The 25,531-nt window shown below is 46.5% G+C and overlaps 1 protein-coding gene across 4 annotated transcripts in view; it reads right to left on the reverse strand.

Moving 5' to 3' along the window:
- Positions 1-3,241: 3,241 nt before the first annotated feature.
- ADARB1 (adenosine deaminase RNA specific B1) overlaps positions 3,242-25,531 on the reverse strand; it is a 46,831-nt gene continuing 24,541 nt past the window's right edge. For 3 of the 4 annotated variants that reach the window (XM_050987634.1, XM_030230750.2, XM_050987635.1), the window contains exons 4-11: positions 21,905-22,833; positions 15,701-15,815; positions 13,723-13,891; positions 13,086-13,234; positions 12,337-12,505; positions 7,524-7,705; positions 5,364-5,542; positions 3,770-4,078 (exon numbers count right to left, since the gene is read on the reverse strand). In XM_050987634.1, coding sequence (XP_050843591.1) covers positions 3,902-4,078; positions 5,364-5,542; positions 7,524-7,705; positions 12,337-12,505; positions 13,086-13,234; positions 13,723-13,891; positions 15,701-15,815; positions 21,905-22,833 — 2,069 coding nt within the window. In that variant the 3' untranslated portion in view covers positions 3,770-3,901. Of the gene's footprint in view, positions 4,079-5,363; positions 5,543-7,523; positions 7,706-12,336; positions 12,506-13,085; positions 13,235-13,722; positions 13,892-15,700; positions 15,816-21,904; positions 22,834-25,531 lie in introns of all 4 variants that reach the window. The other variant, XM_030230751.2, reaches the window with a different exon arrangement.

Consider the following 25,531-nt stretch of genomic DNA (forward strand, 5'->3'; position numbering starts at 1 on the left):
TCCCTATCCCAGGCTGCTCCCAGCCCCGTCCAACCTGGCCTGGAACCCTTCCAGGGATGGGGCAGGCTCAGCTGTGCCAGGGCCTGCCCACCCTTCCCAACACCCAGACCAAACCTCCCCTCCCTTGGAGGTTTGGAGCCCTGGTGTTGGCCTGGCACTCCAGGTGCTCTCCAGCTCTCCTGGAGCCCTGGAAGGGGCTCTAAGGCCTCCGCTCCCTCTTGGTGAGGAGCCCTGTCCCAGCACATGTCACAGCTGAGATGGCCACCACACACAGAGCATCAGCAGGCAAGGTCAGAGAGCTCCAGAGTGACACCTCAGCTCACCTCTCCAGAGGGCTTCAGGCACCTGCCCACACACAGGGACACCTCAGCTCAGCTCTCCAGAGGGCTTCAGACACCTGCCCACACACACGGACACCTCAGCTCAGCTCTCCAGAGGGCTTCAGGCACCTGCCCACACACAGGGACACCTCAGCTCTCCAGAAGGCTGCCAGCATCTGCCCTTCTTGTCCTTCAGCCCAGCCTTTCATCCCCTGCTGTTGGTGCCCTGCCCCTGTGTGCCCTCTGCTCCCTGGGGTGGTTGGGCAGTGCCCCTGGGCACTCCAGGCTCGTTCCCTTCAATAGCATTCACCTGTCCTGCACAGCTGGAGCCCATCAGGGATCAGCCCCAATCACCCCAAACTGTCCCTAAAGCACAGCCCCACTGCCAGTCACCCCAGAGTGTGCCCCTAAAGCACAGCCCCACTGCCAGTCACCCCAGAGTGTGCCCCTAAAGCACAGCCCCACTGCCAGTCACCCCAGAGTGTGCCCCTAAAGCACAGCCCCACTCCCAGTCACCCCAAAGTGCCCCTAAAGCACAGCCCCACTGCCAGTCACCCCAGACTGTGCCCCTAAAGCACAGCCCCACTGCCAGTCACCCCAGAGTGTGCCCCTAAAGCACAGCCCCACTCCCAGTCACCCCAAAGTGCCCCTAAAGCACAGCCCCACTGCCAGTCACCCCAGAGTGTGCCCAGTCACCCCAAACTGTGCCCAGTCACCCCAGAGTGTGCCCAGTCACCCCAGAGTGTGCCCACCCAGGCACTGCAGCTCTCCCAGCCTGTCTCCAGACCTGGAGTGATGGAATAAACCCCAGCTCCCTGATCCTGAGCCCTTCAGCTGCAGTTTCTCTGACAATCAGAGGAACTGCACACAAAACCCTTCCACTGCAGAGCTCCCTGGGCAGTACCCAGCCATGAAAAGATTCCTCCAAGCCAAGGAGAAAATGGGAATTGCCAGCTGAGCAGAAACCCCAGTGCTGGAACTGCCATCCCCACTGCTCACAGCTCCCACACTCCAGCACTCACACAGTCATTAATTAGCTACACTCATTACCAGTCCTGAGTACAGCCATAAGCAACATTTCAAGTGTTAACCTTTAGGCCCAGATTTTCTTAAAATTATCCTGCAGAACATACATATATATATATATATTAAACATCTATATTTAAAATTATCTATTTACCTAACCTATAAAACTTTACTATAAGCCAGACTGCCATCTGGAGAAAAAAAACCACCTTAAATTCAATTTCAAGTAGTCATCAACATTAAAGTTGTTACTCTAAGTCTCTTGAAGATCCTGAGACAAATACTCAATTATAATTATGTAAATATTCAATCAAAATAATTATATAAATATTCAATCAAATATAAGGGGGAAAAAATAAAAAGGAAAAGAATGAAGCAGCTCCCAGAGCAGCAGCACAGGCTCCCTGTGCAGGCCAGCTCCCACCTCAGGCCAGGCTTTCCAGAGCCTCCAAAAGCTGGTGTCCTGCAAAGCCTGGCAGCTGCCACAGGCTGAGCTGATCATTTCTGAGCTGTCTGCTCTTTCCTGCAGCCCCCTGAGTTATTTACATGGCTCTCCCTCCTGGCCCAGGGAGCTGTCCCTACTTCCTTCCACTGGGAGCTGCTCCAAGGGGATTGAAGGAAGCCAAGCAGTTTTTCCTGACTCCCACAAGACAGACATGGATTGCAGACAACCCTGGAAAACTTCTTTGTAACACAGGAGTGTCTCAGCTTCAGTGGGAAGATCTCAGGGTTGTGGCAGAGGTCACCCTGCCCTCCCCTGATGGCCCCAGGTGCCTGCAGAGCCACAGGAGTGTCTCAGCTTTAGTGGGCAGCTCCCAGGGTTGTGGCAGAGGTCACCCTGCCCTCCCCTGATGGCCCCAAGGGCCTGCAGAGCCACAGGAGTGTCTCAGCTTTAGTGGGCAGCTCCCAGGGTTGTGGCAGAGGTCACCCTGCCCTCCCCTGATGGCCCCAGGAGCCTGCAGAGCCACAGGAGTGTCTCAGCTTTAGTGAGCAGCTCCCAGGGTGCCTGAAGCCACCAGAAGGTGAACTAACCCAGCCCTTGCACTGCAGCTTCCCCCCCCCAGGCTCTGGAAAAGGCAGTAACCTCTGGAAGCAGCAATTCCCTGGGGGAAGCCTCTCCTGCCTGCCCAGGGGAAGGCTTGCTCACCCACAGCACCACCCCAAAGCCCTGCTGGCACCCCAGTGCCCTCCTCCCAGGGACTTGCACTGATGCACAAGTGTCTGAGCAGGCTCTGAAGGAGGTGAGCACAGCTTCCCACTGAGCAGAACTGCCCCAGCCCTCCTGAGTGGGCACAAGTGGGGTCACACCAAAGCCTTCCCCAGCCCAGGGCTTGCTGACCTGCTGAGGTGCTCCTTCCACACAGCAGTTCATCAGACCTCAGGATCTCACTTCCATCTCACTCTCTGACATACAGCAGAAGTGTCCCCACCTCCAGGAAAAACACTTCTTGAAGGAACAGAACAGATGGACACACATCTGAGAGCAACTTACCTAGTCAGCTGCATGATGCCCATCCCACATTACAGCCCAAAGGCAAGAGGGGATCTCAGACACAGCAATTTGGCTGAAAGCAGAAATAACTCACAGGAAATAAGTGTGAAGGATTGGTTTCTCTCTTACAAGGGTTTCTAGAGGAGAGCAATTCGTACCCAACAAGTAGTCACTGGTTTTGGCAACTCAGGCTTGGTGCCCTTAAAATGAGCAGATGTTTTTAAAGCTGTTACATTGCTGTTACAGTTAAGGTTGGATTCAGATGAGTTCCTGGGATACACAAATCACCTAATTCTAAACCGGCTTCTGCATGTGACAGACTAAACTTCTTAACTCACAAATAATTGTTTTGCTGTTTCCAGTTTACAATGGTAAAAAAAAAATGAAGACTTCACAATGGGTATAAATGGGAGGTAAATGTATTTTTAAAAACAGAATAAAAAGCTGCATGTTAAAAACTGGCTCACAGACTAATAAATACATACATCAAAGACATGAAATTTTCAGCAGCTGGTTTTAGAGAGCAAGGAATTGGGAAAAAAAACTAGCTGTCCAGACTCCATTCCACCTCTGTGGTCTATGTACTAAAAATATCTGCAGTTGAAAAACAAGTTAACAGAGGAGTAGAATCAGCTTTGTCACCTATCTTCTTTTTTAAAAATTAAGCTACTTCCTAAGAGTGTGGTGTAAAACCTAGAGAAACTATTAATTTTTTCATGCACTTGATGACGTTGAATTAAAAAAGAAATTATTTTAACCCAGAAAAAATGAGTCATTGTACACAGTAAGGACAGCCTTACTGCAAGTTTTCTACAATAAAAGTATTTCTAGAAATACACCAGAAATTACTTTCCTATAACAAAATATACAATTATGTGTTGCATCATCATTGAGTTTCGATACTTAGGCAAAACAGAAACAGCTACTGTGAAGTTTCAAAGCAAACCCAAAGGAACCCAACTCCAAAGATGTTTTTGACAGCTGTGGAGATGCCAGGAAGCAGCGCTGGACCCCGGGAATCTGCAGCACAGCTCCCCTTCCCAAGCAGTGTGCAGCTGGTCAGTCAGGCTGTGAGAGAAAACTGATCCTGCTCTATGGGCTTCTCCACCCAGGCTCCCAGTCCTGCCTTCAGGAAGGCTTTGAACAAACACTCCTTGGCAGTCTGGTACTCCGTGGCTCCTTGCTTGGTGTCGTGGTACAGGTGGGGCTTGAGGATCTTGGAGCGCAGGCTGGAGGAAAGCTGTGGGGTCAGGGACAGGACAAGCACAGAGACAAGACCCCATTTAGCCAAACAGCACCTGAGTGACTGAGGTATTCCAACAGATAACATTAAAACAAGGCGAGGATCTATCAAACAAAATGCTGAGGCCAAAAGCCACAGAGGTACCTCCTGGAGGCTTTCTTTGTGAGAGAAACAGTGAAACCTCAGCAGTGAAAATGGAATTATCCTTCCAAATAAAATAAAATGCAAAGGCAAGCTCAAAGGAAACAGCATCCTTTGCCTACTCAGCTACAAACCAAGGAATGTGCATTTTGGACCAACATCAGATTAAAAATAAGTTAACAAACACATTGTTCTCCTCCATTACTGCATGGAGCAGCAGCTACCCGGCCTCAAGGTGCACCAGGGGAGGTTTAGATAAGATATTAGGGGGAAAAACATTCACTGAAAGGGTTGTAAAGCATGGGAAGAGGCTGCCCAGGGAAGCAGTGGGCTCACCATCCCTGGAAATGTCCAAACAATGCGTGGATGTGGTGCTGGAGGACATGGTTTAATGTGAACATGGTGGTGCTGCACTGATGGCTGGACTTGACCACCCTAAGGGTCTTTTCCAGCCTTAATGATTCTGTGGTTCAGCTTAAAACAAGCTGAGATACAAGGGAATTCATTAGATATTAGGGAAAACACAGAGGCTCAGCTTAAAACAGGCTGAGATATTAGGGAATTCATTAGATATTAGGGAATTAGATACTAAGGAATTCATTAGATATTGGGGAATTAGATACTAAGGAATTCATTAGATATTGGGGAATTAGATACTAAGGAATTCATTAGATTGGATATAGGAATTAGATATGGAGAATCATTAGATATTAGGGAAAACATGAGGCTCAGCTTAAAACAGGCTGAGATATTAGGGAATTCATTAGATATTGGGGAATTAGATATTAGGGAATTCATTAGATATTGGGGAATTAGATATTAGGGAATTCATTAGATATTAGAGAATTAGAGATTAGGGAATTCATTAGATATTAGAGAATTAGATATTAAGGGTTTCATTAGATATTAGGGGAAAAAACATTCATGGAAAGGGTTGCAAAGGATTGGAAGAGGCTGCCCAGGAAGCAGTGGGCTCGCCATCCCCGGGGATGTGGCACAGAGGACACGGTTTAACAGGAACATGGTGCTGCTGTGCTGATGGCTGGACCTGACCATGCCAGGGCTCTGTCCAGCCTCGGTGGCCCCTCGGTGCCAGGCAGCCCAGAGCAGCAGGGGTGTGCCCAGCCCCTGCTGGCCCTACCTTGCCGTGGATGCGCAGCCAGCGGCTGTAGAAGGCGTGCTTGCAGAGGCGCGAGGCGCGCCCCAGCTCGTCCTTGCCCGTGGTGGCATTGATGACCTCCAGGCCAGAGTCCCCCACTGTCCAGTTCACGCTGAAGTTTGGGGCCTTCCCGGGCTGGCGGGCCTCGGCGTTGCTGATACCTGAAAGAAAAGTGATGGCTCAGGATGGTGACAAACGCCAACGCTCGGCTTTTGGTGTTGTGTTGGAGGGTGAGCAGTCCTAGAAGCAGATCTTTCATTTTGAGGGCTTTGTCCTGCAGATTCCTCACCCACTCACAGAGTGACATCTCACTCTCCTTCTGGCTAAAGTGCTCTCTAGGGCGAGTGTGCACCTCTGGAGATAGCAGCCTCCTTGGCAGAGGAGGCCATGGAGAGCCCTGGGGCAGGAGTTCATGGGGCTCACCTCACTTCCAAATATCTATGAACCCTGGAAGTGTTCATGGCCAGGCTGGACAGGGCTTGGAGCAACCTGGGGGAGTGGAATGAGATGAGCTTTACAGTCCCTTCCAACACAAACCATCCTGTGATTCTGCTGCAAGCGAGCCCCGTGCTCAGCACCTGCACAAAGCCAGAGCTGGCAGAATTTGGGTCTTCCAGCACAAATCCACTGTGCTCCAGCTGAGTCCCCCCTTGACAGGCCCAGGGCTGCACCCTGAGCCCAGGGACAGGGAACCACAGGACCCCAAACAGGACTGACATCACTTGGCTCAGGTGTTAGATTAGGTGACATCTTCCAGCTGTGGTTCTGCCTGCAGGGAAGGAGCAGCAAAGCCACCACAACCCCACCCAAGTGCAAACAGAGTCTGGCTGCCTGCCCAGGGCAGGATTTACTGTGTGGGATACAAGAAAGAACACAGAACTGGAGACAGGCATTTCTGCCACGCTTCTCTGAGGTAAGAACACACTGAAAAAGATGTGACTCCAAGAGCACATGGGCAGCCACACGAATGCCCCAGCTGAATCCAACAGCAGAGGTCAGAAAATCAGCTTTCAAGACTGAATCAGTGAAAGAAAATGCACCAACACAGCTCTCAGCCCAAGCTCCTAAAGAACCTTTCTGCACATTTTTGAGATGTGTATTTTTGTGAAAACTCCACAGCTGAGAACATTTCCAAACTCTCTCTGCTGCACAGCAAGTCCTGGCTCAACTGTTTAAACAGATGGTTCTCTTTCATGGGAAATAGATGATTTTCAAGAAGACAAGGTACTGCTACATGCTGTGAAAAGGATAACACAAATGCTTCTCACCCTGCCACAAACCTGCTGTCTTGAAGGACTGATAAAAATTCCCAAAAAACAGTCCATACATCAGCTACTATGCCCAAAAAACTATCAGATCTTTGGTACAGAGTGTTGCAACTGTTACTTACTTGCTAATATAAGGACAAATACATTATTTAACATTTTTATACATCCCAGTTCAGGGAATCCTTATCACCTTTCTTACCTAAAGAAATACCCATTGTTCACAATGCTCTTTCCCCCACTCCCTCCCTAAATCTTTTTTAAAAATTCATGTCAAACTTTCAACATGCTTTAAAATTATGAGCTGCTTTTTCTTCCCTGGGAAATAAACACATGCCAAAAGCTGATCTCTACAGAACAAAGCAATAAACACAGTGAGAGGGAGATGGGATTTCAGCTTTAAAGCTTTCAGAGCACTGCTGTAAGAAGCCATTTTAGAATTGCAGGCAGGTGAGGGTTATCTCTGTCCATCCTGAGCTGGTTATTGACCTAAACATGGTGACTCAACTTGGCACACTGAGAGAGGAAGGGACCCCTCCACCAAAATCTGCAGTGCAAGAGAAGTGACAGGGAGGGCTAACACACTCTTCCACAGGTGGAGGAGATTCCCCTAAGCCTTCAGCTCCCCTCACATCTTCCTAGGACATGCTCCAAGCAGGAATGGTGTGGGAACTCACCCGAGTTTCATCCCAGCATTTCAAGGTCCTTGCTACGGTTATTTCTGACTAGGTGTCTGCATCATCTTTGGACAACAGCTTCTCTATGGCAAGCAGCAAGCAGTTCACTCACAGCACACAGTTTGCAAGGCTTTGAGAGCTACAAAATCACAATGCTACTGCAACAGTTACCGGCACGGCCTTCTCCATGAGATACTTGCCACTAAGTAAAGGTCTGTTGAGTGTATAAAGAGGTGGTAGGTCTTCTATCTCTGCTATCCTCTGGTAAACGGCTCTGGATAGATGATCCCCATGATATAAACTCCCCAAGATGATGCTAGAGAAGTAAATTGGCTCCACAAAGAGGCTAAGTAAGGCTCCTTGAATACCCAATACGTTCCACCTAAGAGGGAGGGAAAAACAAAACAAAACAAAAAACAAAAAAACACTTTCTTTTTAATGAAACAAGTAACATCTGCCAGACATAACAGCAGTTAATCACAATGGACCAGACTTCCAACCCTTCCTCCTGCCTAGCACATGACCAGGGGAGCATAACCTGCCAGAATGGCAGAGATCAGCTTAGGGGACACACAGCACAGCCCTGAGTAAAATAACCTGGAACAGGAGCACTCTGTAACCTGCACCCCTGCTAACATGTCTGGGGATGCATTTGCCAGAGATGGAGGGGATCATCCCGTGGGAGAAAGCCAAACTGCGAGATGCTCCACCAGAAACAGCAGCTGGTCCCTGCAGAACACACAAGGGAGAGGAGCATTGTCCCCAGAGCACAGAAGGATTCTCTGCCAGACCTCAGAGCTCAGCAGGGCAGGGAAAGGCCTGTCCTGCCAGCCCTGGCCCAAGGGGCCACACCCTGCTGGCACCAAGGGCCTGGGCACTGCTTGCCATGGGCAGGGACAAAGCTGACTGTGAGAGCTGAAAACATGCCAAGAGTGCATTCAGTCCTTGCTCCCTCGAGCCCTTCACAGACTCCAAACATGAATCCCGGTGATTTGCACTGCATCAGGTCTGGTGGCAGGGTTACAGAATGCCTGGGAGCAAAATCCTGATTCTGACTTTTTGTTTTAAATTGTGCTCATTTGACAAAGCTTTGGCTCTCAGTGTCTCTGTAACTGTCACACAAAATACCTTTGAAAACCTCAGCATCTCCTGCAGAGTATTTTCACTGCCTTCCTCTGAGCAACACTGAGGCACTGTGAAAACAGCACATTTCAGTCTGGGAACCCTAGAGTGGTTTGGCTTGGAAGGGACCTTGAACACAACCTAGATTAACCCTGCCATGGGGGGGTTAAACTACACCTTCCACCACGCCAGGCTGCTCCAACCTGGAGCTGGAGTCCAGGTACAAAGGCAGACACAACCAGCAGGAAAGTTTCCTTTGGTGCTGGGATGAAGCAGAGGAGCACACCAGAAGCTCTCCTGCTGCCCAGAATGGCTGTCCCTCCCAAAAAGCCCATGCTATAGCAGGCTGCAAGGCTCTCCCAGGAAAAGAGGGAATTCAGATGCTGCTGGCAGTGACCTTGTGCTGGATGCACAGCAGCATCCTTGTGGCCAGGAACTCCACACCACAACTGCTCCACTGCTGCAGTACCTGAGCCACACAGGCTGCCCCCAGCACTTGCTACATGTTTCTTTCAATATAAACATGGTAAAACAGAGATTATAATCCAAAGAAACTATTTCCTTGCATATCTTTAGTGATGATGAAAATGGAGGCAATCTGCATTAATTTACTCACCCATCACTAAAACACCTGGCCTTAACAGGTGAATAAAAATGCTGTGCTAGTTTATGAGGTGCATTTTACATGGAATAAAGGCATATTTTTTAGAAGACTGAGAACACAATCAGCAACCAAATGTCAGAGTAAAGATAGCAAGTGAAAATTGTTTCTTCCCAGGACCAATATGCCTTTCTGACTGCTACAGACACAGGTAACACTATGGAAGAAACATCTGGAAAGAGAACTCAAGACTGAGCATTGCAAAGACAAGGCACATCCCATTTTACACTACATGATCAAGTGATGATAGACATTTAAAATAGGCCAAAGCACCCCTCTGGCAAGCCCTTACTCCCTAAACAAACCCTCAGCCAGACCTTTTGCCTTACTTCTGACCTCAGTATTTCCAGAGCTCGTGTTTTGCTGCTTCCTCCCACAGCTGGTGACCTTCTCTGGTGCAGAAAATGAAAGCTGACATTTGTCTTGTGAAGCTGTGATCAGAGGAGGATGAGGAGAGCTGAGCCAGCCTCTGCAGAGGGGACTGTGTGAGCTGATGCTCCTGGGCTCAGCCCTGCTTTGCTGTTTTTGTTTGAATCCCCTCTGGCAGCCCAGCACAGGTCCCTGCTGGGCTCAGGGCAGTGGGCAGTGCAAGCACTGCAGAAACCACTCACACAACCAAAACTCCTCTCATTCAGGGCTGGGTGCTGGTGAGGTTTATAAAGCTAGCTTTGAATTTCACGGTTATACCAAAAGAACATCTCCTTCTCTAGAGAAATGTATTCTTGTATCAGAAACTGGTTACAGTGCAGAGACAAACAGGAAACCCAAAGGAATCCAATACTCACTAAGGCTGGAAAAGCCCTCTAAAACCATCAAAAGCCCCACCACTCACCCTGCCCAGCACCATCCTGCTCACCCTGTTCCCAGCTGCCACATCCACACCTTCTGGACACTTCCAGGGACTCTCCACCCCTTCCCTGGGCAGCCTGTTCAGTGCCTGGCCACATTTTCCCCACCTGAGCCTCCCCTGGCACAGCCTGAGGCCGTTTCCTCTGCTGCTGCCTTTGAGAGCAGCCCTCAGCTGACTGTGCCCTGCCACAGGGAGCTGTGGGGAGCAAGGAGGGCAGCCCTGAGCCTCCTTCCCTCCAGGCTGAGCTCCCCAGGCCCCCCTGCCTGATTTCTGGCTGTGCTCTGCAGATCACAGCAGAGTGAAAGAGTCTCCATGCAGCCCTTTCTCCTCGTTCCTTTTTTATCCTGCACTTCTGCCAAACAGGAATATCTCACTCCCATCACCATGTACACTCCAACAACTTTTCAGAATATAAACTGAGAAGGAGCCACCACCACAGATCAGCTTTCAAAAGGCCACAGGCATCACCTCCAGGAGTGGTAAAAGTGCCTCATCCTCCAGCTTACAAACACAGACTGTCAGAACTCACACCAACAACTGCTGCCAAAATAGCATTAACCTTTACTGAAGGCAACATTTCTTCTGAGATTCAGGGGCCAAATGCTGCATTTCACTACAGGCCATGCAGTGCAGAGCAGGAAAAGCAAAATGCACTGCAGAAAGCTTCAAGTCAGTGCTGTCTTTCCAGTGGAACATTTAAACAATGGATTTTTTTTTTCTTCACATTAAAAACAGCATCAGAAAAGAGTTCAGTAAGTGAAGTGACCTAAGTGCAGCTTACAGCCCCAGAGCTGGGTGCTAAAGAACAAGCAGGAGCAGAACACAGGAATGCTGCAGCACATCAGACACTGAAATGCCTCAAGTCAGGCAGGTGAAGAGGCACAGAGGGCAAAGAACACCCAGGGAAACGGGCAGGGAACTCTCCCAGTGCAAACCCTCTCACTGGAAACACCTGCCCTGCTTGTCTAAGGTGAGCCAAAACAACTGTCTGTGACAGCACTGGACACATTCTGAGCATTCTGTAACCTCCCTCCTCTATTTCTCATTTGGCACAGGCACTTCACAAGAATAGTTCCAACTTAATATCTTAATAAACTTTAAATCAGGCTAACAGTGACTTGAGAAACCAGCAGAGCTCTTTTAATTAAACATGTATAGCATACATATCAGTGAAAATAACTAAAGAATCTGGCATTTCTCAGCTACTTTGCAAGAGCACAAAGGCTGCAAACATGCAGACTCATTAAAAAAATTGTGATGTTGCAACTCTCCCATCCTTCCAATGCTTGTTAAAGATTACTACTGCTGAATGATTCTGAAACCAAACAAGAAAAATATTTCAATCTGTGTCAAAAAGAACAACAAAAAAAAAGGAAATTGATGAAATATAAATTAAAATAATATTCTGGAAACAAAATACTTAATTTCAATAAAATATTTAAAATATAGTTACAATTCTAGAGTAAGAACTAGAAGTGCCCATCAATCAGGATTTTTTAACAGGGACACTTTTCACCATAAAAAATAATAAAAATCTAAACTATGCATGGAAAATGCAGGAATCTTTACTATCATGGAATGGCTTGGGTTGGAAGGGACTTAAATCTTGTCCTGTTCCATCCCTGTGCCATGGGCAGGGACTCTTTCAACTAGACCAGGCTGCTCCATCCAACCTGACTCTGCACAGTCCCCGTGATGGGGCAGGGGCAGAGATCACCAGAGAAGTTATTCAAATCTAAGTAATTGATTAATTCATTAATTAGTTAATCTAAGCAACAGACTTATGGTACTGCTTTCCTAATGCTACACTACTTTAGGGGGAAAAATCTAAACCATTCCTCTGCTGCTCCCCAGTGACAGAAACACAAAAGCTGTCATGACTTGCAGTGGCTGCAGTGGCACAGAGTGACTGCACCTTGTCTCTGCAGGCAGCAAAAGGTGTGACACCAGCTGCAGGTGAAGAACAGAGCTGTCACAGGGCTGACAGCCACCCTCCCACCATGTCTGAGCAGTGAGGTAAGCCCATCAGCTCCCTGCACATCCACTGTGGGTACCACCCACCCCTCCTCTCTCGTAGGAACCACAGGATGGGTTGGGATGGGAAGGACCTTAAAGATGATCTTATTCCACCCCTGTGCCACGGGCAGAGACACCTTCCACTAGTCCAGGTTGCTCCAAGCCTCATCCAGCCTTGGCTTGAACACTTCCAGGGATGGGGCAGAGAAGCCACAGCTGCTCTGGGCACCCTCAGTGCCTCAGCACCCTGACAGGGAAGAATTCCTTTCCAACATCCCACCCAACCCAGCCCTGCTGCAGCTCAAGGCCACTCCCCTTGTCCCAGGCCCTGGTTCAGCACTACCACTGAGCCATCCAGCCTCACCTGGCTATCTTGTCACTGCAGGACATGGTCAGCAGCCTCTCCCCCTGCAGGACCCCGTCCCAGGTCTGGATGGTGCTGGTGGAGCGCACAGGGATGGTTCCTTCCCCAGACTCGATCTTGGTGCGCAGCTGCCCCCGGGCTTTGCGGTTGGGGTGTCTGTCCCCCTGGTCTGAAGGACAAAACACACTGAGGGTCAGCTGAGGAACCTTCTCCAAGGGTTCTACATCACAATCACAGTAAGGAGGACTGACTGGAGCTATCTGCCTGCAGTTACTGCTGGCTTGCATCACAGCTCCTGCTGCTCTTGGCAACTCAGCCACAGCATCAGACACCTCTCCCAAAACTGCCTTAAAACACACTTCAGTTCAACCAGGCTTTCACCCAGGGAGCAGGGGGAGCAGGCAGCTCTGCTCTGTGTGTTACAGAGTTAAAGTGAAGTTAAGGGCAGTTAAGAACTGCTGTTAAAGGGTGAAACAGGGAAAGGGGATGGTTAGTTCTGTAGGAATACTTGCTGACTCACTGGCTTATCTCAGTTAGCATCAGCCTCTTCAAGACCACAGGGCTCATCACTCTATACTGAACTTCTACCACAGAGGAAGAACAGCCCAGATTTTTTTGGAAGAGATCTTTGTCTAACACACTTCTATGCTAAAAGGAAAGAAGACACCTAAATTTTAACCGTGCCACTTGTACATGCCCCAAGAATAATTTAAGCTCCCTTGGCTGGAAGAGGAGGACTGCTGCCATACCCTCCTGTGCTGCTTCATGGGGTGAGAAAATCCGAGCATCACCACAAGGAGATGTGCTGATGTAGAGATGGAACTGCACATTCTCCTTCAGCTTAAACCCGCCTTGCTCTGACCTGATGAAAATGGATTTTTGCTGATCTTCTTTATTGCTGAAACAGAGAAGAAAGCTGGAGTCAAAACTGACATTAACGTGGAAACAGGCATAGGCTGGGCAGGCTTAACAGGCATTAAAAACAACCACAGGATGGCTGAAATTTCTGCAATATAAACCTACCAGTTGTGACAATTAACACAATTAAAGGAACATAGAGACAGGAAACAAAGAGCCTGTGGCAATCCCAGATGTCAAGAGCTTTCAGGCACTTAAAGGAAACACCAGTAACCTTTAGCCCACTTCATATGATTTTGATTTATACACTTACAGTTCACAAAATGATTGCCAATTATCTTCCCTGTCCTCCCCTCCCATGACTGACACCTCACTGAATAAATGTTTTGTCCTACTCAGACCTCAGGGCAAAGGGCACAAGTTCTAAATTCCACCTCCTAACGCGACAGGACAAGTGCTTTACACTGAAATAAGGGAGACAGATGTTTTCCACAGACACCTTCTCAGCACCTTCTCCCTCCAGCTCACCTTAGGTAAAGCTCCAGCTGTGTGTAGAGGAATTTCAGCAGACACCGTCGAGCTATGATTTCTGCATGGCAGTCATTCAGTGCAAGACCACGATCACTCATGTACTCCCCATTGATGCACTTGGTTCCTGTAGAAACACTGATTACCAGGGCATCTTTCACATCTGTACCTGCAAAACAAAAAACACTGATTACCAGGGCATCTTTCACATCTGTACCTGCAAAACAAAATTGCAGCAAGGAGATACAATTACATCACAAATAAAGCACCGAGTGATCTTCTTGCAGAACCCACACAAGGCTCTTTTTTTTGGTGGTTTGCTTATTTAAAAAAAATAAATGTTTTTTTCTTCTTATTTAAGAAGAAAATGTTTTTTTCTTCTTATTTTCTCTTATTTAAAACAAAAGCTTCACTCAGCCACACCTCCCTGCACCAGCACCATCAGTGGTTCTTATGAGAACTACTCTTTCCATGTTGGAGCTCAGACAAGTTCAAAACTGAAAACCTGCAGGTACAAAGTGCTGCTTTAATAAGAATAATTAAAGCCTGAGATCCAAAGTGCTTTATTTTCCCTGAGATTCAGGCAGCCACAACTTTCAGCTGTACCTTTGGTCACCTGTGCAGATATTCACAGCCACTTTGAAAATCTGAAGGGCACTGGTTTATTAAAGCAGCAAAATGTTATGGAAGGGTCTTGAGCCAAATTCAGGAAAAGGAAGAGTAGGGGAAAAAAAAATAAATGTTTTAATCACTGTAGATTACCAGTATCAAGTGCAGTTCTTGGTATGAAACCATTCCATGCAGGAGTATGTTGGGAGGATGTTTTCTAAGCAGAGAACTGCCTTTATCACTGAAAAAAACCCAGCTGAATGAAGAAAAATGGGTCAAAATGCCACTTGGCAAAACACTGAGGGGTGAAAAAAGCCCAGCAAGTTAAAATGAGCCTGAGCCCAGAGGGCCAGAGGAGAAGCACCAAGCTGTACCACAAGGCTGTGCCATGGGCTGGTTTAATCCCAGCTGTTCCCCAGATGTGCTCATGGCAAGATGCTCTCTCGTGTGTAAAGCCACTCCTTCAGTTTACCAAAAGGCATTCACATGGCAGCTAAGTCTTAATTCTTTGGCACAGGACTCTTCTTAGAATTGCACATACAGGGCTGTAAATAGCATAAAAAGCTGTTAAATGTCACAACCCACAAATAAATAGAACAAAAACAAAACTCCAGCATGTTCCTCATGTATTTGGGGCTAAAAGTGTTATTAGCAGGTGGAGGTCTGGCTGCTGCTCAACAGAGCTTGAGGAGCACCAAGGCTTCCCAAACCTCCCAAGGGCCAAGAGAGCAGGGGGGACACAGCTGGGACAGCCTCAAAATGAACATTGCACCAAGGGTTCACAGGGACTGAGGACCAAGGGAAACCCTCATGGGAGGAACACTCAGATCAGTCAGGTTCTGCCCCAAACTGCTCTGGGGGGTTTGGACCAGCTGGGATCTCGTGTCAGCACCCAGGGAGGTGACAGCACTGCTGACAAGGGCACAGCCCTGCCATCTGCCAAAACATCAACTCCCTTCCTCTGATATTTTTACTGAAATGACTAACAGAGCACTAAGAATAAAGTGCAGCAAGAATAACAAAGGGCAAAATCTTAAAACCTTGGAAAGAAGGTAACTGTTACATAATGTGCCCAAACCAGGAATACCAATGGGGAATCTTATTTATTCTCCCTAAGTTTCATGATTCACTTCAAAACATGAATTTTGTGAGCTACTCTGAGGACAGGGACTCTGTGGAGAAAGAAGTATTTGCAGGTCTAATTTTCCTGTAAGTTCTTCAGATTTAATTACTATATTTAGTCCACCTTCAAGATTAAACAGTAGAAATACATTTCAACACTGCTTGACTGAAAAGAGTTTGTTTTCTAGATGCAAAGAGAGCTCTCATATTTAGGCATTCATGACACTCCTGTTTTTTTTTTATTTACCTGTTGTCATGACAATTCCAGCAAGGACTTTTCGACGTGCATGTGGAGATGAGAAATTTTCTGTCAAATCACTGAATTTATCTACAACCAAGCGTGCAACAGCATCAGCCAACACCTGCAGGACCATACAGAAATGCACATTAAAAAATAATTTTTAAAAAATTAAATTTACAGGAGCATTAAGTTATAAAGATTTACACTTTTAAATGAGTGGACAAAACAAGTGAAGGGAGTTTTTATTGTTCACTTGAAAAATTGACATTGAGGTGTCCTTGCAAGTGGAAGCAGAGGTTTGAGTGCTCCATGCCTACCAAAACAAGGTCAGAGCTAAGCAAAGCACTGAAGCACCTAATGCCCACGATCCTGATGAACATCTGAGGCTGGGGAGAACAACTGGATAGACAGATAAGTCAATGCTCTCATGCTCAAACCTCAAAACACATCATTTCAGAATCCTCAACATTGAACCTGACAAGAAGACTGAAGTCCCAATCCATGCCCCTCAAATGAACCTCTTATAACAATCCAATTCCTTATCTATTATATAAATAAGGACAACTTTGGTTTCAACCCTAGTTTAATGCTTCCTATTTTTACAAGACCTATACAAAATCAGGAATAGAAAACATCAGTGTCCAACCCCAAATGATCTATCTCAAAATTAGCAAAGATTTCTGTCTTTCAGGAAAGCTTGAACTTTAAGTCAGGCTCAGTGGGGCTAACTTCCAAAAAGAAGAACTCTGGTTTTCAAAGTCTCTTTGTTGCTGGACCCAAAATTGGGTTAGTCCATGTTCTGCCAGCACCACAACCACACAGCTAAAATCTGCATTTCATCATCCTAGTACTTACCTAATGCAGAAAGCTGAACTTGAAGGCAAATACACAAAAGAAAAGGCAAATCATTGAGGGGTTTTTAATCACCCTGGTCTTAGAAATGGAAAATTAACACACAAAAGGCTTAAATTATTAAGCTCCCTGCAGCCATGCAGGCAGATCACTGCATAGCCAAGGTACAGATTCCCACTGCAGTGTTTTATCCCTAGCCTCACTGCAGAGTCATGGATATTTGCTTCCCAATTGCAAGTTCCATGCTCTCCCTTCTGTAACCCATCTATTTTCTGCCCTACCCTACACTGGGATGTGCTGGACAGCAGACAGTAAAATCATGCTGAATATAGATACTACAGAAACCAACTATTGCAGACAGGAAATCCTTCAGGCCACTTCCAACCCAAACTATGCTATGATTGCTTAACAGAGGCTTCACAGGATAAACTGGAGAGGGGGAAAACAAATCACTGCCAAAAACCAGGCAGATGTGGTAAAGTTTTCTTATTTCTATTTGATACACAAACTGCATGACAACAGCTGGGCAGTGAGTTATAAACACTGTTAAATGCCTGTTGGTAGGCACTAAGATTTTGCTCTTTGGTAAGAACACTGCCCCAGGAAATGAGAAGAATTATCCCTCTCTCCCAGGCAGTCCATGACACTGACACAGCTAAGGGCATGGAAGAGAAGGGAATAAGGCAGCACCAAGAACAAGACTTCCTGGCCAGAAATGACATCCTGCTGTCCTCATCTCAAAACCATGGACTTGAAGCTGGGACAGGCCTGAGCAGGGATCTTTCACATCACACTTTGCTCCACTGCCTTTGATATAAATAAATATTAACTGGAACAGAAGCTGCACTCATGTCTCACCTTCCCTGTGAATGCCCTAACACCTGACACACAGTTCCTCTACCCCCGCTTCTGCATTAAATCATTATTCCAAGTTGAGTAATTCAAAAAAGGAAAGACCCAAAATAGCTGACAGTTGGCTCAGTAAGGCATGTGAGCTCCAAATTATTTTGGGTGCGTTGCTCCCTTCTCTGATGAAGTTACAGTGAATCCACTCCTTTTCCACACACACAGACTGCCTTTGGTTAAACACAGATGTTGCAGCAACGCTGTAGCAGAACCACCCTGACCCTTCACACCTGCAAAATCTTCAGGAGCTGATGAAGTTCAGGTCAGTCTGGAGCTGAAAGACCCTGGAAGGCCCTGGAGACCACCCAGGATGAATGCTGGGATCCCCTGAGTGGTGGGAAAGGCTGCAGCAATAGCTCACAGCTCTCACAGGAACTGACCAGAGACACCTCAGCCCTTTGTGCTCTTCTTGGAGCTCCAGGGACCCTTCTCAAGCAGAAATGCTCTCCCTTGGTTTGTTTTTGTTTTCTTTTTTTCTTATCTTCACAGTTTATGGCTTATGTGAACTTCCCACTGCAGGTACAATCAAGGTCCCCCCTTTTAACAGGGAGCAGCACACACAGTTCAGAGAAGTTTGCTGTAATGATTTAAAGAAACTTGTACCTGTTTATGCTGATTTATGTTGTGTATTCCTTCCAATTCCACAGCAATTATTCTAACCCATAATGCATGATATTCCCATAACTATATTCAGTATTCTCTTTTTCCCAGGTTTGAATCCATCTCAGTCTCATCCTCCTGTACACACTCAGCAATCCACTGCAATGAACTGCCCAGAACCCCTCAGAACCTCTCCAGAAGCAGCTTTCCCAGATCTCCAATCATGTTCATAACTATTTGTGTGTCTTTTATAAATCTGAGTGGTTTTTTATACTTCCCCTCGCCCCAGGACTCAAACAGCACATCAAGTACAAGCAGCCATTCAGAACTGCTTCTCACCCCATTTCTCCTGTTTGTAACATTTTGTTTCAATGTCTGCCCACAACTACAGAAAGGATAAATTGAATTAGGTGAATGATTAAAAATACTCACTCTGGTGATGCTTTTCAAACTGATCTCATTTGCAGCTACACTGCTCATTTGTGTAGCTCAACTTGCTTTCACCACACTCAGGCTTTCTCATTTAAATGACTGTATTCAAGCTTCAACGTGTACAATTTCAATTTCCAGCTCTCTGCACACCTTGACTCATCAGTTATCTTTTAAAGTAAACTGTGGGAGGAAATAACATTGTGAAAACCTCCAGATCAGCTTTCTAACATCAGCCATTAGTGGCCTGAAGAGGGGACACCTCCAGAGCAGGATCCCACTGCCTGATGGAAAACTGTTCCTTGAGTGCCACCAGCAGCCTGCACTGCTGAAGGCTTGAAGCAAATTCTGGAATTACTGCCACCAGTGTGTTCTTGTCTCAGTTTTACTCCAAAGCATTTGGTACTGGCCTGAGAACTCCTTTTGGGGACAGCACCATGCCACCTTGGACAGAGGTGTGAGACCCCTCCAGAGAAGGCCACCAGGATGTTCCAGGAGCTGGAGCCCCTCTGCTCTGGAGCCAGGCTGGGAGAGCTGGGCTGTTCACCTGGAGGAGAGAAGGATCAAGGGAGAGCTCAGAGCCCCTTCAGAGCCTGAAAGGGCTCCAGGAGAGCTGCAGAGGGACTTCAGGCCAGGGCCTGGAGTGAAGGAGCAGGGGAATGGCTTCCCATTGACAAAGGGCAGCTTTAGATGGGATACTGGGAAGAAATTCCTCCCTGTGAGGGTGCTGAGGCCATGGCACTGAGAGGCTGTGGCTGCCCCATCCTGGAAATGTCCAAGGGCAGGTTGGACAGGGCTTGGAGCATCCTGGGACAGCAGAAGGTGTCTGTGCCCATGGCAGGGGTTAGGAATAACATAACCTTTAAGGTTTCTTACAAACCATTTTGTCATTCTGTGATTGTCTTGGATCAGTTCACAAAGCAGAGCTGACTATAACAATCTTTTCTTTGTTTTGGAGAGGCAAGTCCCTGTAATACAAGTGTGACAATCTGCTCAGTGCCAAGGTGCTAAGGGGACAACTGCTGAGTTCTCACTGGCCATTCTCCCCACCCTGGGGCACACACGAGTGTGTTCTGGGTTCAGCAGGGAGCCTTCCCTCACCCCTGCCAGCACACCAAGCTGAGAGCAAGCAGCCAAGCTGGACCTGACCCACAGGAGCAGCACCTCAATAACCCCCTGCACAGCCCATGAGGTTATTCTCACCTCCATGCCACAGCAATCCATTTCTGATTACATTTGATATTTGCACCTCTTTGTGCATTTAACTCTCTCTGGGACACCTGCAGCTCTGCTGGGGCCACAGACAGACATCCAGCCAGACTCACAACCACCACCACCACAGGGAACATCTCTCAGCTCCATCCTTCTCACCACAAATGAGCTACAGGCAGGTTTGGACCTGCCACCCAACAGCCAATTCCATCTTCACTGGTAAAACCACACTGGACTTTTTTATTTCCCCTAAGCACTTGCTATTTGATTTTTTCCTCCCCTCACATTTTTCTAGCTTTCTTTTTTCCCAACCTGATCAATATTTTATTTTTTCCACTGGTTGTATCAAATCCTACCCTCGTTTACATCATTCCTGCACTCTCCAGCTTTTGTGATTTCACCCACTTCAGGGCTATCTCTGAATCTAACACTTTTTTTTTTTACACAGTAAACAATGTCTAAAATAATTAAACAACTCACAGACTTCTAAAGGAAGATAAATCAAGCAGGACCTGAAAACAGCACAAATGCTTAAATCATTAAATACATACCAGACCAAAATCACCAATATGCAAGAGACCTAATGTAATTCCAGTAACAGCTAATTATAATTCAAAGCAAAGCAACACAGTGAAGTGCTTGATGACATCCTGATGACAAGCTGATCAAAAGCCCCTGAATAAAAAAATTACTTGAAACAGGGTCTAAATGAGGCAGCACCCATGTACCATCTTTTCCCCAGCTCAGCTTGGGTTTTTCACACTTTCCTCTTCCAGTTTCAGTTTTCACCATTTTACTGATGCCAGAACTAAAAACACATGAATTACTAGCAGTGAATTTTTTTTGGTGACTGGGGTCAAATCTACTTTTAAAAGCAGAGAATGCAGTCTAAAATCACTGAATCTACTCAAGAATTGTAACCACCCAAACCAGCGTGATCCTGGGTTTGAAAATGAAGGAGACATTGATCACTAACACAATAATTGTGCAACATTAACATGAAACCATAGAGGACACTCTAAAATATGCATAATCTCCATATATTTTGAGGAAACAATGAACTCAAAATAGTCACATTTACTTCTACTCTCTGACCCCACATTATCAAATGAGAACACTAGGTTAGAATTTTAATGAAATCTGGAACAATGGTTTTGAGATAGAAAAGGTCAAAGCCTTGAAATTCTCATAATAAACAGAAAGTTGCAAAAGACTTCACAGCCAAATATTGTCATTCAGATGGGTACATAATATCATTAAAAAGACCCAGGAGACGCAGGAGAAGACAGCAGTCAAACAATTATGAGTGTAGTTAGAGTGGGAAGAAACATAAACAAAACGAGGGGAGAATTTTTCTGCATTAAAAAACAAAATTACTCCATTCTAGTGATTTCAAATTTCTGATCTGTGTCTGGTATGTCGGATACTTTCCCTAGTTCATTAACTATTTGATTTAAATTATTTCTCAGCCAGACTTACTTGTTTAAGTAACTTCCACATGCATATTAATTCACTTGCCTAGAGCACAATCCTTCAGATGAGAGCAGTTTAACCACACATCCTGGATATATGCACATGGAACTCAGTGGCAGCTGCAACAGCCTCACTGAGTCTGACCTAGACTCGCAACAGTTCCTGGTTGCAGGAGAGAATTATTTTGTTCTCTGCTAAAAACTCTTAAATCAAATAATAACTTCACTTAAAGCAGCGATTCTCACTTGAAACCCATCTAAGTCTTGCTGCCTGAGACGAGCAAGATGTGATTCAACCTTTCCGCAGCACAAGCCATAATTCAAGCTGGCACTGGTGCTCTCTTACACAACAGAATCAAGGCTGGAAACATCAGAAACAAAGCCTCTTCTCTGTGCAAGAGAACACAAACTGTCAGAAGCTGTAACTGTGTAAATCACATAATGCAGATATACATACACACATATATGGACACATATCTAGAGAAGCAGGAATGCTGCTCAAACTGATTCAATGCACAATTTCACTCCTACACATATATACAGACACATATCTAGAGAAGCAGGGATTCTGTTCAAACTGATTCAATGCACAATTTGACACATATCTAAAAAAGCAGGAATGCTGTTCAAACTGATTCAATGCACAATTTGACACATATCTAGAGAAGCAGGAATGCTGCTCAAACTGATTCAATGCACAATCTGACTCCTCTTGGTCCTTCCCCAAAGCGTTCCTCACCTGTGGCAAGTGTAACTGGAGCCCCTCGCTGGGAATGGGCTGGCGAGAGGGAGTCTGGTCCAGCTGCATGTTGAACAGGGAAGCCAGGGCTGACTGAGCAGCCCGAGCTTTGGCCAGCTTTTTGTTCCTCCCCGAGCCTTCGAAAGTCTGCCCGTCCACGGCCACGGCCATGACAAAGTTCTTGGCGTGGCTCTCCCCGCTCTCCGAGAGGAACTCGTACTTGAGCCCGGGGCGCAGCTCGTTGAGGATCATGACGGGGTTCTTCCCGCTGGCCGCGGGGTAGGGGGAGGCCGGGGGCAGGGGGGACTGGCAGAGGCCGCTGCCCAGGGCACACGAGGGCAGCCCGTAGTCGGCGCCGGAGCCGAAGGAGCCGTCGCCGTTGGAGCCCAGGTAGAAGGGAGCGTCGGCAGGCACGGGCGTCTCGAAGCCGTTGAAGAGCGTGTCGGGGAAATCGGCCTGGTCGGACGTGAAGTCCGTGTTGACCGACAGAGTCCTGCCCATGGCCAGGTGGGCCTCCGAGGCGTTGGGGAACTGCACGAAGGAGCGCAGGGCCTTCTCGGCGGCGTGCAGCTTGGCCTTCTTCTTTGTGGGGCCGGAGCCCTCGAACACCTGCCCGTTGACCTCCACGGCCATCACAAACATGGGGGCGTGCACCGGCCCCGTCTGCGAGAGCAGCTTGTACTGCAGGCCGGGTTTGATCTCGTTGAGCTGCATCAGCGCGTTCTTTGGCAGGACGGGGCCGGGCGTTTTCTTCCTCTTCTTGGGGCGAAATTTGGAGTGGCCGTTGTTGCCCTCCTCCAGAGGTCTCTTCCTGCTGCTGCCGCCGCCGTTGGAGAGCGGGGTCCCCTCGCCGGGGCCCTGCCCGGCGCTGTCCTTGGCGGGAACGTTGTCCACGTTGCGGTTTTCTTTGATGTCGGTGCTGCTCGAACCTGCGGTGCCCAGAAAGAGTAACTTACAATGCCTTCGGTGCAGGATCTTGTAAATGCAAAATTTATAGATTCCTTTATCTCTCTTTGTAACTGGTTAAGTGATGTGTGCTCGCAGATTAAATAGTTTGGCAACGCGACTGGAGATGATGGTAATGCAACACAACCTCTCAAGAATTCAATAACACACTCAGTCTTCAAACTGCACTGCAAAAAAATCACTACAACTTTTCATTCTAATTATGCTGGAACAAAACATTTACTTCTAACTCATATTAGCTTCAAAAATGCTTTAAATCAACAATATAAGCTATAGCAACACATGCCCACAAAACAAACAGCTACCATCAGTAAAGCAAAAATGGATGCCTAAGACCACAACTCTGAGCTAGATATTTAATTCTATCTTATCAGTTTAGTCATGCCACTCTTTTCCACACAGTGATTTTAGTTGCTTAAATAGAAAAACTACATAAAGAAAACCTCTGTTCAGAGCACTGAAAACTTGGGCAGCTCTTTGGTAGGCACCATGACCGAAGAGTGCTTGAATGCTTTTATTTCTCCTCAGCTATTCCATATTTTTCAAATTCAGTGGGGTTTTTATGCCTTTCCTAAACATTCATTTCAGCTCATCCCAATTTTCTCAGGAACCACAGCTGCCCTCTGTGCCAGCAGGAACCACAAGACCATGTATTTCCACACTGCCTTCTATTGCAAAAATCTCTAACTCGTCATTTACAAGCAAAATTCCTTCTCAGGGAAACTGCTGTCATGGAGTTACAAACCCAAAAATCACTAGAGATCCTCTCCAAGGCCATGTAGAACAGATGTGTGACAAAAGCTGCACACTCACTGTGATAATATTTTAGTGGGAGGGCAGGGAGGACAACATAATATTAATGTAATGATTTGTTTCCATAAGTTGGAGTAATGATATGTCAGAGCTATATACAAGGAATGGAATTTGCTGTAAGTTCAAAGACCTCATTTTCACCCTGATAAAGAAACTAAGGAAATGAATTATTTGTGCTTTCTACTGGCATTTGTGAATGAAAAGGCAAATGTAACAGATCAAGTGTTTTTAACTCTCCTGTTCCAAACCTTCAATCTATTTCTATCACATCTACACTGATCCAAGGTGGTAAATGGTCACTGAAATTAGAGCAAACCAGGTGGAAGCTCTTTCACAGTGACAAATTCCAGTCATGCTTTCAGCCTTCCCTAAAATCCCTACCATGCACACATCACTTCACCCAAGTTACAAAGCTGACGGAATGGTTACTAAATTTTCATTTATAACATCCTCCAGCAAAAGCTCGATAGGTTACTCCTTTCGGTGCTCCAAGAGAAAAAAAGGAAAGGGGAAAAAAAAAAAAGATCAAAAGAAAAAGCCAAAGTAGGAACACATTTTGTTAAATCACAGCAGCACAACAAAGAATTTACAGTACTGATCACGCAATTAAGGCAATTAAATTCTGTCAAGAATCTAAATTCTGAAGCATTTCATTGCTAGAAATCTGCTAGATATAATCAAGCATCTCTTGTTCAGTGACAAACATTGCCTGGGGAATGAAGGCTACAGGGCCACCACTGTCAATACACAGTGTTCATGCACATATTCTTTATAAAATATGTATTTATGGTGGAGGAGTCTAAGGACAATGGAGGAAATTTTTAAATCTTTCCTTACAGTGAGTTTCTTACTTCTCATCTAAAAAACTGCCCTTACTGGTGGCACCAGATATTTGTTATCCACCAGCAAGACTTAAACAGAAATGATTGAATTAACACGAATTAATGGTCTCTGGTTTCACTTCTTTTTAGATGAAAACCACTACCAGTGCCTGTAGGAGGAAACAGGAGTTGAACAGACTTCAGCTGAACATGAAAATCTTTTCCATGTAAGCATGTCAGCTGGAAGAACTCCTTCATCAGGCAGGGGAAACCATGTCCTGACAAGAGCAGGGACTTGGAGGGAGCAGGAAATGAACTTGCAGGCTTACCTGGTCTTATTCAGAGAGAAGGGCAGGAAACTACTCCTGGCCTGAGAGCTACTAGGCTTTGCTAGCTTTGGAGAACCTGCAGGTGGAAGAGCCTTGGAGGGGAAGAACACAGGGAGCTGATCCTGAGTCAAACCAAGAGACCAGGAAAGGAGGCAACTGTGGAGCTGATCCAAATCCAAGTTTGTGATGGAAAGTGAAAGACTTCCTGTGCTTTAAAATCACTTCAGTAATTCAGTAGCTCAGGTTGGGACAATCATCATCTACAGAGAATCATCAGCCCATGTGAGACCTGCACAGAGCTTTTCCAGCTCCTCCTTTGCTTTTTCCTTTCTCCTTTCCTGCTCTTCTTCCTTTACATCGCACTCCTCAACTCCATGCCCTTCATCTCACCACCCCTCACTCCTGACTGGTACTTTACCCTTGGCATGGGCACCACTGATATTATCCCTCCCTTCTTCACTGCTGCTTCAAGACAGGGAAATACTTTGATCAGTCAGCTGCTGTAGGAAAAATATAAGGTATAAAGTATAATACAGAAGGTATAACTATATTAGCATATTAAAACCATTGTTAATGCAAAAGCTCCAATTCACTCTTCTTCACTGCACTTTAAAGTATCTTCATTTCTGCACCTGAAGTTTCTTTGCAGTTGACTCTGTGCTTGGGAGAAAAAATTACTCTCAGAAACTCCTAGAGAG

The sequence above is a fragment of the Serinus canaria genome (genome assembly GCF_022539315.1).
Source record: "Serinus canaria isolate serCan28SL12 chromosome 7 unlocalized genomic scaffold, serCan2020 HiC_scaffold_29, whole genome shotgun sequence".
Taxonomy (NCBI): domain Eukaryota; kingdom Metazoa; phylum Chordata; class Aves; order Passeriformes; family Fringillidae; genus Serinus; species Serinus canaria.